At 66.1% G+C, this 12518-nt stretch overlaps 1 protein-coding gene across 9 annotated transcripts in view; it reads left to right on the top strand.

The window, feature by feature from the left end:
- Positions 1 to 11072, top strand: part of PLEC (plectin) — a 60860-nt gene extending 49788 nt beyond the window's left edge. For all 9 annotated transcript variants that reach the window (XM_025393323.1, XM_025393328.1, XM_025393329.1 and 6 more), the window contains exons 31-32: positions 305 to 3685; positions 3794 to 11072. In XM_025393323.1, the coding sequence (XP_025249108.1) occupies positions 305 to 3685; positions 3794 to 10012 (9600 nt within the window). In that variant the 3' untranslated portion in view covers positions 10013 to 11072. The remainder of the gene's footprint in view (positions 1 to 304; positions 3686 to 3793) is intronic.
- The last annotated feature ends 1446 nt before the right edge of the window (positions 11073 to 12518 follow it).

Genomic DNA, 12518 nt, shown 5'->3' with positions numbered 1-12518 from the left:
CGAGCTCGTGCTTTGCTCTCTCTCTCCCCGTCCGTCTGTCTCCGTCGCCTGTCTGCGGGAAGAGGGGAGGACGCCTGGGCCTCCTTCCCCAGGCTGGTGAGCACAGTGGGGCCGGCTGCGATCGCTGCCCGAGTGCCCTGGGCGGGTGCACGCTGTCTCCTCCGCCGGGCTGGGGCCTCTGTCTTCCCCGACCCCTGCTCCGCGCTGTCTTAGTGAACTGTGCTGGTGCGTGCCCTGTGAGCGCTGGTGCCTGCCCATGTTCACACATTCTCTGCTTCTCTTCTTCTCTCTGCTGTGGCCGCAGAGGCTGGCTGAGCAGCAGCGGGCAGAGGAGCGCGAGCGGCTGGCCGAGGTGGAGGCTGCGCTGGAGAAGCAGCGGCAGCTGGCCGAGGCGCACGCCCAGGCAAAGGCACAGGCGGAGCGGGAGGCGAAGGAGCTGCAGCAGCGCATGCAGGAGGAGGTGGTGCGGCGGGAGGAGGCGGCAGTGGATGCGCAGCAGCAGAAGCGCAGCATCCAGGAGGAGCTGCAGCAGCTGCGGCAGAGCTCGGAGGCAGAGATCCAGGCCAAGGCCCGGCAGGCAGAGGCAGCGGAGCGCAGCCGGCTGCGCATTGAGGAGGAGATCCGCGTGGTGCGCCTGCAGCTGGAGGCCACTGAGCGCCAGCGTGGTGGGGCCGAGGGGGAGCTGCAGGCCCTGCGTGCACGGGCAGAGGAGGCGGAGGCACAAAAGCGGCAGGCACAGGAGGAGGCCGAGCGCTTGCGGAGGCAGGTGCAGGACGAGAGCCAGCGTAAGCGGCAAGCGGAGGCGGAGCTGGCCCTGCGCGTGAAGGCCGAGGCCGAGGCAGCGCGCGAGAAGCAGCGGGCCCTGCAGTCCCTGGAGGAACTGCGGCTGCAGGCGGAGGAGGCGGAGCGGCGGCTGCGGCAGGCCGAGGTGGAGCGGGCACGGCAGGTACAGGTGGCCCTGGAGACGGCTCAGCGCAGTGCAGAGGTGGAGCTGCAGAGCAAACGCGCCTCCTTCGCGGAGAAGACGGCCCAGTTGGAGCGCTCTCTGCAGGAGGAACACGTGGCGGTGGCGCAGCTGCGGGAGGAGGCTGAGCGGCGGGCACAGCAGCAGGCCGAGGCCGAGCGCGCGCGTGAGGAGGCGGAGCGGGAGCTGGAGCGCTGGCAGCTCAAGGCCAACGAGGCGCTACGGCTGCGGCTGCAGGCGGAGGAGGTGGCGCAGCAGAAGAGCCTGGCACAGGCTGAGGCCGAGAAGCAGAAGGAGGAGGCGGAGCGCGAGGCACGGCGGCGCGGCAAGGCAGAGGAGCAGGCCGTGCGGCAGCGGGAGCTGGCTGAACAAGAGCTGGAGAAGCAGCGGCAGCTGGCGGAAGGCACCGCGCAGCAGCGCCTGGCCGCGGAGCAGGAGTTGATCCGGCTGCGGGCCGAGACGGAGCAGGGGGAGCAGCAGCGGCAGCTGCTGGAGGAGGAGCTGGCCCGGCTACAGCGTGAGGCGGCTGCGGCCACACAGAAACGCCAGGAGCTGGAAGCCGAGCTGGCCAAGGTGCGGGCCGAAATGGAGGTGCTGCTGGCCAGCAAGGCGAGGGCCGAGGAGGAGTCACGTTCCACCAGTGAGAAGTCCAAGCAGAGGCTGGAGGCCGAGGCCGGCCGGTTCCGCGAGCTGGCCGAGGAGGCCGCCCGCCTGCGTGCCCTGGCGGAAGAGGCCAAGCGGCAGCGGCAGCTGGCCGAGGAAGATGCAGCACGGCAGCGGGCCGAGGCGGAGCGGGTGCTTGCGGAGAAGCTGGCTGCCATCAGCGAGGCCACGCGGCTCAAGACGGAGGCCGAGATTGCGCTCAAGGAGAAGGAGGCAGAGAATGAGCGCCTGCGGCGGCTGGCAGAGGACGAGGCCTTCCAGCGGCGACGGCTGGAGGAGCAGGCGGCGCAACACAAGGCTGACATTGAGGAGCGGCTGGCCCAGCTGCGCAAGGCGTCGGACAGCGAGCTGGAGCGGCAGAAGGGGCTGGTGGAGGACACGCTGCGGCAGCGGCGGCAGGTGGAGGAGGAGATCCTGGCGCTGAAGGCGAGCTTCGAGAAGGCGGCCGCTGGCAAGGCGGAGCTGGAGCTGGAGCTGGGGCGTATCCGCAGCAATGCGGAGGACACACTGCGCAGCAAGGAGCAGGCCGAGCTGGAGGCTGCCAGGCAGCGGCAGCTGGCGGCAGAGGAGGAGCAGCGGCGCCGTGAGGCTGAGGAGCGCGTGCAGAAGAGCCTGGCGGCCGAGGAAGAGGCCGCACGGCAGCGGAAGGCGGCGTTGGAGGAAGTTGAGCGACTGAAAGCCAAGGTGGAGGAGGCACGGCGCCTGCGGGAGCGAGCAGAGCAGGAGTCGGCGCGGCAGCTGCAGCTGGCCCAGGAGGCTGCCCAGAAGCGGCTGCAGGCAGAAGAGAAGGCGCACGCGTTCGCGGTGCAGCAGAAGGAGCAGGAGCTGCAGCAGACGCTGCAGCAGGAGCAGAGCGTGCTGGACCGGCTACGCAGCGAGGCAGAGGCTGCCCGGCGGGCAGCTGAGGAGGCGGAGGAGGCCCGGGTGCAGGCGGAGCGTGAGGCGGCACAGTCCCGGCGGCAGGTGGAAGAGGCCGAGCGGCTGAAGCAGTCGGCAGAGGAGCAGGCACAGGCCCGGGCTCAGGCGCAGGCGGCTGCAGAGAAGCTGCGCAAGGAAGCCGAACAAGAGGCAGCACGACGGGCACAGGCGGAGCAGGCGGCCCTGCGGCAGAAGCAGGCAGCTGATGCAGAGATGGAGAAGCATAAGAAGTTCGCCGAACAGACGCTGCGGCAGAAGGCGCAGGTGGAGCAGGAGTTGACCACACTGCGGCTGCAGCTGGAGGAGACCGACCACCAGAAGAACCTGCTGGACGAGGAGCTGCAGCGGCTGAAGGCAGAGGCGACGGAGGCCGCACGCCAGCGTAGCCAGGTGGAGGAGGAGCTCTTCTCAGTGCGCGTGCAAATGGAGGAGCTGAGCAAGCTCAAGGCACGCATCGAGGCCGAGAACCGTGCACTCATCTTGCGCGACAAGGACAATACGCAGCGCTTCCTGCAGGAGGAGGCTGAGAAGATGAAGCAGGTGGCGGAGGAGGCCGCGCGGCTGAGCGTGGCAGCTCAGGAGGCTGCGCGACTGCGGCAGCTGGCAGAGGAGGACCTGGCACAGCAGCGAGCCTTGGCAGAGAAGATGCTCAAGGAGAAGATGCAGGCGGTGCAGGAGGCTACGCGACTCAAGGCTGAGGCAGAGCTGCTGCAGCAGCAGAAGGAGCTTGCACAGGAGCAGGCTCGGCGGCTGCAGGAGGACAAGGAGCAGATGGCGCAGCAGCTGGCGGAGGAGACGCAGGGCTTCCAGCGGACACTGGAGGCCGAGCGGCAGCGGCAGCTGGAGATGAGTGCTGAGGCTGAGCGCCTCAAGCTGCGTATGGCTGAGATGAGCCGCGCCCAGGCCCGCGCTGAGGAGGACGCCCAGCGCTTCCGGAAGCAGGCGGAGGAGATCGGTGAGAAGCTGCACCGCACAGAGCTTGCTACGCAGGAGAAGGTGACGCTGGTGCAGACACTGGAGATCCAGCGACAGCAGAGTGACCACGATGCCGAGCGCCTGCGGGAGGCCATTGCTGAGCTGGAGCGTGAGAAGGAGAAGCTCCAACAGGAGGCCAAACTGCTGCAGCTCAAGTCTGAGGAGGTACCGCCCCCTCTCCATGCGACAGGCGGGTGGGCCTGGGGATCTGCTCCGGTGGGTGGTGGGTGCTCCCGGGCTGGCGGTCCCTGATCACACCCTCTTCTTCTGCAGATGCAGACGGTGCAGCAGGAACAACTGCTGCAGGAGACGCAGGCCCTGCAGCAGAGCTTCCTCTCTGAGAAGGACAGCCTGCTACAGCGGGAGCGCTTCATCGAGCAGGAGAAGGCCAAGCTGGAGCGGCTCTTCCAGGACGAGGTGGCCAAGGCACAGCAGCTGCGTGAGGAGCAGCAGCGGCAGCAGGAACAGATGGAGCAGGAGCGGCAGCGGCTGGTGGCCAGCATGGAGGAGGCCCGGCGGCGGCAGCATGAGGCCGAGGAGGGCGTGCGGCGCAAGCAGGAGGAGCTGCAGCAGCTGGAGCAGCAGCGGCGGCAGCAGGAGGAGCTGCTGGCTGAGGAGAACCAGAGGCTGCGTGAGCAGCTGCAGCGCCTGGAGGAGGAGCATCGGGCCGCACTTGCGCACTCAGAGGAGGTCACTGCCTCTCAGGTGGCCGCCACAAAGACCCTGCCCAACGGCCGGGATGCACTTGATGGCCCTGCAACAGAGGCAGAGCCGGAGCACAGCTTCAATGGCCTGCGGCAGAAGGTGCCAGCCCAGAGGCTGCAGGAGGCCGGCATCCTGAGTGCGGAGGAGCTACAGCGGCTGGCACAGGGCCACACCACAGTGGACGAGCTTGCGCGGCGGGAAGATGTACGCCACTACCTGCAGGGCCACAGCAGTATCGCGGGGCTGTTGCTGAAGCCCACCAATGAGAAGCTGAGTGTTTACACCGCCCTGCAGAGGCAGCTGCTGAGCCCTGGCACGGCCCTCATCCTGCTGGAGGCTCAGGCGGCCTCAGGCTTCCTGCTGGACCCGGTGCGGAACCAACGGCTGACTGTCAATGAGGCTGTGAAGGAGGGCGTGGTGGGCCCTGAGCTGCACCACAAGCTGCTGTCGGCCGAGCGCGCCGTCACTGGCTACAAGGACCCCTACACCGGGCAGCAGATCTCCCTCTTCCAAGCCATGCAGAAGGGCCTCATCGTCCGGGAGCACGGCATCCGCCTGCTGGAGGCCCAGATCGCCACGGGCGGCATCATTGACCCCGTGCACAGCCACCGCGTGCCCGTGGACGTGGCCTACCGGCGCGGCTACTTCGACGAGGAGATGAACCGCGTCCTGGCAGACCCCAGCGACGACACCAAGGGCTTCTTCGACCCCAACACGCACGAGAACCTCACCTACCTGCAGCTACTGGAGCGCTGCGTGGAGGACCCCGAGACGGGCCTGCGCCTTCTACCGCTCACGGATAAGGCTGCCAAGGGCAGGGAGCTGGTCTACACCGACTCCGAGGCCCGGGACGTCTTTGAGAAGGCCACTGTGTCCGCGCCGTTCGGCAAGTTCCAGGGCAAGACGGTGACCATCTGGGAAATCATCAACTCGGAATACTTCACAGCAGAGCAGCGGCGGGACCTGCTGCGGCAGTTCCGCACGGGCCGGATCACGGTGGAGAAGATCATCAAGATCATCATCACGGTGGTGGAGGAGCAGGAGCAGAAGGGCCAGCTCTGCTTCGAGGGCCTGCGCAGCCTGGTGCCAGCCGCCGAGCTGCTGGAGAGCAGGGTCATCGACCGCGAGCTCTACCACCAGCTGCAACAAGGTGAGCGCTCTGTGCGAGAGGTGGCCGAGGTGGACACTGTGCGGCGGGCCCTCCGGGGTGCCAACGTCATCGCAGGCGTGTGGCTGGAGGAGGCAGGGCAGAGGCTGAGCATCTACGATGCCCTGAAGAAAGACCTGCTGCCGTCTGACGTGGCTGTGGCCCTGTTGGAAGCCCAGGCTGGCACCGGGCACATCATCGACCCCTCCACCAGCGCCCGGCTGACCGTGGACGAGGCAGTGCGTGCCGGCCTGGTGGGCCCCGAGTTTCATGAGAAGCTGCTGTCAGCCGAGAAGGCTGTGACGGGATACAGGGACCCCTACACGGGGCAGAGTGTCTCGCTGTTCCAGGCCCTGAAGAAGGGTCTGATTCCCCGGGAGCAGGGCCTGCGCCTGTTGGACGCCCAGTTGTCCACGGGCGGTGTCGTGGACCCCAGCAAGAGCCACCGCGTGCCCCTGGATGTTGCCTGCGCCCGAGGCTTCCTGGACGAGGAGACCAGCAGGGCCCTGTCAGCACCAAGGGCCGACGCCAAGGCCTACTGTGACCCCAGCACAGGGGAGCCGGTCACCTACAGCGAGCTCCAGCAGCGGTGCCGGCCCGACCAGCTGACTGGGCTGAGCCTGCTGCCGCTCTCAGAGAAGGCTGCTCGGGCGCGGCAGGAGGAGCTCTACTCAGAGCTGCAGGCCCGTGAGACCTTCGAGAAGACCCCGGTTGACGTCCCCGTGGGCGGCTTCAAGGGCAGGACGGTGACAGTGTGGGAGCTCATCAGCTCTGAGTACTTCACCGCAGAGCAGCGGCAGGAGCTGCTGCGTCAATTCCGCACCGGCAAGGTCACCGTGGAGAAGGTCATCAAGATCCTCATCACCATCGTGGAGGAGGTGGAGACCCTGCGGCAGGAGAGGCTGTCCTTCAGCGGCCTCCGTGCCCCTGTGCCAGCCAGCGAGCTCCTGGCTTCCAGGGTCCTCAGCAGAGCCCAGTTTGAGCAGCTCAAGGACGGCAAGACGACGGTCAAGGACCTTTCGGAGCTGGACTCCGTGCGGACGCTGCTGCAGGGCAGTGGCTGCCTCGCCGGCATCTACCTGGAGGACACCAAGGAGAAGGTGTCCATCTACGAGGCCATGCGCCGGGGCCTGCTGAGACCCAGCACCGCTGCGCTCCTGCTGGAGGCGCAGGCGGCCACTGGCTTCCTGGTGGACCCCGTGCGGAACCAGCGCCTGTATGTCCACGAGGCCGTGAAGGCAGGCGTGGTGGGCCCCGAGCTTCATGAGCAGCTGCTGTCGGCTGAGAAAGCTGTCACCGGCTACAGAGACCCCTACTCAGGCAGTACCATCTCCCTCTTCCAGGCCATGCAGAAGGGCCTGGTCCTCCGGGAGCACGGCATCCGCCTGCTGGAGGCCCAGATTGCCACGGGCGGCATCATTGACCCCGTGCACAGCCACCGCGTGCCCGTGGACGTGGCCTACCAGCGTGGCTACTTCAACGAGGAGATGAACCGCGTCTTGGCGGACCCCAGCGACGACACCAAGGGCTTCTTCGACCCCAACACTCACGAGAACCTCACATACAGGCAGCTGCTGGAGCGCTGCGTGGAGGACCCTGAGACGGGCCTGCGCCTCCTGCCATTGAAAGGGGCGGAGAAGGCTGAGGTGGTGGAGACCACACAGGTGTACACTGAGGAGGAGACACGAAGGGCATTTGAAGAGACGCAGATTGACATTCCTGGCGGCGGCAGCCACGGCGGCTCCACCATGTCCCTGTGGGAGGTGATGCAGTCGGACCTGATCCCCGAGGAGCAGCGGGCCCAGCTGATGGCTGACTTTCAGGCCGGCCGGGTGACCAAGGAACGCATGATCATCATCATCATTGAGATCATTGAGAAGACGGAGATCATCCGCCAGCAGGGTCTGGCCTCCTACGACTACGTGCGCCGCCGCCTCACGGCTGAGGACCTCTACGAGGCTCGGATCATCTCCCTCGAGACCTACAACCTGCTCCGGGAGGGCACCAGGAGCCTCCGTGAGGCCCTCGAGGCGGAGTCCGCCTGGCGCTACCTCTATGGCACGGGCTGCGTGGCCGGCGTCTACTTGCCCGGCTCCAGGCAGACACTGAGCATCTACCAGGCCCTCAAGAAAGGGCTGCTGAGTGCCGAGGTGGCCCGCCTGCTGCTGGAGGCACAGGCAGCTACGGGCTTCCTGCTGGATCCGGTGAAGGGGCAGCGGCTGACTGTGGATGAGGCTGTGCGGAAGGGCCTGGTGGGGCCCGAGCTGCACGACCGCCTGCTCTCGGCTGAGCGGGCGGTCACCGGCTACCGCGACCCCTACACTGAGCAGACCATCTCGCTCTTCCAGGCCATGAAGAAGGAGCTGATCCCTACTGAGGAGGCCCTGCGGCTGCTGGATGCCCAGCTGGCCACCGGTGGCATCGTGGACCCCCGCCTGGGCTTCCACCTTCCACTGGAGGTGGCTTACCAGCGCGGCTACCTCAACAAGGACACGCACGACCAGCTGTCCGAGCCCAGCGAGGTGCGCAGCTACGTGGACCCATCCACCGACGAGCGCCTCAGCTACACACAGCTGCTCAGACGGTGTCGCCGTGACGATGGCACTGGCCAGCTGCTCCTGCCGCTGTCGGACGCTCGCAAGCTGACCTTCCGTGGCCTGCGGAAGCAGATCACCGTGGAGGAGCTGGTGCGCTCGCAGGTCATGGACGAGGCTACGGCGCTGCAGCTGCGGGAGGGCCTGACCTCCATCGAGGAGGTCACCAAGAACTTACAGAAGTTCCTGGAAGGCACCAGCTGCATCGCTGGCGTCTTCGTGGACGCCACCAAGGAACGGCTCTCAGTGTACCAGGCCATGAAGAAGGGCATCATCCGCCCCGGCACGGCCTTTGAGCTTCTAGAGGCACAGGCGGCCACCGGGTACGTCATCGACCCCATCAAGGGACTGAAGCTGACGGTGGAGGAGGCTGTGCGTATGGGCATTGTGGGCCCCGAGTTCAAGGACAAGCTGCTGTCGGCCGAGCGAGCCGTCACCGGGTACAAGGACCCCTACTCTGGGAAGCTCATCTCCCTCTTCCAGGCCATGAAGAAGGGCCTGATCCTGAAGGACCACGGCATCCGCCTGCTGGAGGCCCAGATCGCCACAGGCGGCATCATCGACCCCGAGGAGAGCCACCGGCTGCCCGTGGAGGTGGCCTACAAGCGTGGCCTCTTCGACGAGGAGATGAACGAGATCCTGACCGACCCCTCGGACGACACCAAGGGCTTCTTTGACCCCAACACGGAGGAGAACCTCACCTACCTGCAGCTGATGGAGCGTTGTATCACCGACCCCCAGACGGGCCTGTGCCTCCTGCCGCTGAAGGAGAAGAAGCGGGAGCGGAAGACGTCCTCCAAGTCCTCCGTGCGCAAGCGCCGAGTGGTCATCGTGGACCCCGAGACGGGCAAGGAGATGTCAGTGTACGAGGCCTACCGCAAGGGCCTCATTGACCACCAGACGTACCTGGAGCTGTCCGAGCAGGAGTGCGAGTGGGAGGAGATCACCATCTCCTCCTCGGACGGCGTAGTTAAGTCCATGATCATCGACCGCCGCTCCGGCCGCCAATATGACATTGATGACGCCATCGCCAAGAACCTCATCGACCGCTCAGCACTGGACCAGTACCGCGCCGGCACGCTCTCCATCACCGAGTTCGCCGACATGCTCTCGGGCAATGCCAGCGGCTTCCGGTCCCGTTCCTCCTCCGTGGGATCCTCCTCCTCCTACCCCATCAGCCCCGCCGTCTCCAGGACCCAGCTGGCCTCCTGGTCAGACCCCACTGAGGAGACGGGCCCCGTGGCTGGCATCCTGGACACGGAGACGCTGGAGAAGGTGTCCATCACCGAGGCCATGCACCGCAACCTGGTGGATAACATCACAGGGCAGCGACTGCTGGAGGCACAGGCCTGCACCGGGGGCATCATCGACCCCAGCACCGGTGAGCGCTTCCCTGTCACCGATGCTGTCAACAAGGGCCTGGTGGACAAGATCATGGTGGACCGCATCAATCTGGCCCAGAAGGCCTTCTGCGGCTTTGAGGACCCACGCACCAAGACCAAGATGTCGGCCGCCCAGGCCCTGAAGAAGGGTTGGCTCTACTACGAGGCCGGCCAGCGCTTCCTGGAGGTGCAGTACCTGACCGGTGGCCTGATTGAGCCCGACACGCCGGGCCGCGTGCCCTTGGACGAGGCCCTGCAGCGCGGCACGGTGGATGCCCGCACTGCACAGAAGCTGCGTGACGTGGGCGCCTACTCCAAGTACCTCACCTGCCCTAAGACCAAGCTCAAGATCTCCTACAAGGACGCGCTGGACCGCAGCATGGTGGAGGAGGGCACAGGGTTGCGGCTGCTGGAGGCTGCCGCGCAGTCCAGCAAGGGCTACTACAGCCCCTACAGTGTCAGCGGCTCCGGCTCCACCACCGGCTCCCGCACCGGCTCCCGCACCGGCTCCCGGGCCGGCTCCCGCCGCGGCAGCTTTGACGCCACTGGCTCTGGCTTCTCCATGACCTTCTCTTCGTCCTCCTACTCCTCCTCGGGCTACGGCCGCCGCTACGCCTCAGGGTCCTCGGCCTCCGTGGGGGGCCCTGAGTCTGCCGTGGCCTGAGCCTGCCTGCGCCCACCCCGCTCTGCATGCGGCCCAGCCCGGCTCCCACCGAGGCGCTGGGGTCGTTTTCAACGCTTAAAGGTGTCTTCCTCCCAAGTGGTGCCTAAAGTTTAACCAAAAAGACCAGACTAATATATTAATATATATCTGCTGTCCAGACAGCCTGTATCTTGGGGGACAGGGCTGGCCCAGCCCTGCTGGCCGTCTCACCCCCTCGGGTCTCCCCACTCCCCTCTACCTGCCACTCACACAGCCAGGTGCCTTGGAGGGTCCCACGCTGGGCCCCAGCCCACCCTCCTGTCCCCAGGGTTGCCCGTCTGCCTGTCCTAGCTGCACAGGGCAGCTGGGCTCAGCCCCGTCAGTAGAGGGCCCTCAGCCTCTCAGGGCTGGAGCCCTGGGCTGGCGTTTCTGCCCTGGTGTTTCTAGCACTGGCCTGCACGGTAGGCCTTGCTGGGGATGGGGAGCCCCAGTCGGCCTCTCTCCCGGTCTACCCAGAGAAGCCCCTTCCCCATGGGAAGACGAGGCCCTCGGGCCCAGCCCCCACAGTGCTGTCTGACCTGTGCTTTCCAGCTCACCCCCCACACTCACTCCTGAGACCTCTGGCCTCCGGCATCAGCCTCCAGCCTCTGTTCCCCTAGTAAGTGCCTTCCATGTCGGCCTCTAACCCCAGGCCCTGAGGACCCAGACCCGGTGGGGAGACGGATGTTCCAGCTGGCATGGCTGGGAGCTGCAGACCTGCCCTGGTGGGTCCAGGGGCCCCTTCAGCTTGTGGACCCCACCCTGGGGTGCTGCCTGCCCGTCTCTCTCCCAGGGAGCCCCAGCCCTTTTTGGGCCCAGGGACGCCGGCCAGGCTCTGTGCTGACCGTCCTGTTCCACCCAGCCCTGGCCTCAGCAGCGACCGCCCCTGCCTCCACCTTCTGAGCTTTGCATGTTCCACTAACCCTGGGCGGGTGGCAGGTGGAGGTGTCAGGCTGCTGGCGCCTCTGCAAGGGCAGAACACTAACCTGACCGTGGGCGGGGCCTTGCGGCATCCGCCCCCAATAAAAGCAATTCCAACCTTCCTGTGCCTCCTGCTTTGTGTTTTTGTCTTGGGGTCAGGTGTGTGTCAGGGACAGGGTGGACATTGCAGCCCCGGGCTCCAGGCTCTGAGCTCAGCCACTATGGCTGGCCAGAGACAGACGTCTGTGTGCAACAGAGACCAGGTGCCAGCAGGAGGGCGGCTGAGAGACCCTGGGCAGAGGGGGCAGTGTAGGGCAGGGTGGTGGCCATACTGAGGCCGGGCCTGCTGGGGCCTGCTGCTGGTCAGGTGCTGACCAGCCCCCCAGCCCCACCCCTGCACTATAAGGGGCTGTTTCTCATCTGAGGCGGGGTCTAGCATGCTCCCATATCAGTCACTGGCTGTGGCCCCCTGGCCTCTGGGGAGGGTGCTACATGGCCCCGGGTCAGTTGGTTCGTGCTGGCCGGGCAGCCCTCCAGAGGAGAGGCCACAAGCAGTGGGCCTAGTGTGAGGGCCTCCACGACAGTCTGCCGTGTCTCTCGGCCCGATGCCCATCACGCTCCGGGGATTCCACCTGGATGGGCTTCTCCAGGCTTCCGATTGTTGGCAGTTTCTGGGAAGACGTAGGGGAGGAGGGAAGTGGGGCCAACCCCAGCCTGCAGCAGCCACTGGCCCAGGCTCAGCCGATACTCCTGGTTTTCGTTTGTTTGTTTGTTTGTTTGTTTTTTCCAGGCAGTCTTGCTCTGTCACCCGGGCTAGAATGCAGTGTTGTGATCTTGGCTCACCGCAGCCGCCGCCTCCTGTGTTCAAATGATTCTACTGCCTCAGCCTCCCAAGTAGCTGGGACTACAGGTGTGCGCCCAGCTAATTTTTGTATTTATAGTAGAGACGGGGTTTCACCATGTGGGCCAGGCTGGTCTCAAACTCCTGGCCTCAAGTGATCCTCCCTGCCTGGGCCTCCCAAAGTGCTGGGATTACAGGCGTGAGCCACCATGCCCAGCCTTCATCCCTCTTCTGCTGGTGGGACCCAGGCCCTCACCCTGGGGTCCGAGTCCTGGTCTTCTCGCTCTTGCAGGGCTCTATCCTCCCCGCCCCGGCCCAGTGGTGGGTGCTCTGCCTGCTGATCCGCTGGAACAGGAGCGGCCCCAGCCAGGTGACCCACAGCCATCGAGTGGGGCAGCGCCTCACTCAGTCCCAGGTAGCTGGGTTTTAGGACCTCTGAGCTCTCACAGCTTAGAGTTACAGGGAAAGGAAGCACACGTTGTCAGTGGGTCACTGGGAGCTGGTGAGTGGGCGGCCACTCCTGCCTCTAACTTGGTCCCCAGACCCATGCGGTCCTCTGTGGGGCCATTGAGGACAGGGCCACCACAGTCCCAGAGGGTTGGTGTCAGGACAGTGGCAGCAGCTCTTTCCAAGAAGCTCACCGAGGCTGCAGGCTCTGCGGCGCCTGTGCTCCCCCTGCACCCCTTTGCCGGAAGCAGTCGGGCCCTGGGGGCCGTTACACAGGAG

Source organism: Theropithecus gelada, chromosome 8 (assembly GCF_003255815.1).
Source record: "Theropithecus gelada isolate Dixy chromosome 8, Tgel_1.0, whole genome shotgun sequence".
Taxonomy (NCBI): Eukaryota; Metazoa; Chordata; class Mammalia; order Primates; family Cercopithecidae; genus Theropithecus; species Theropithecus gelada.
Note: the sequence above shows the minus strand (reverse complement) of the source record. Positions and strands in the feature narration are given on the sequence as shown.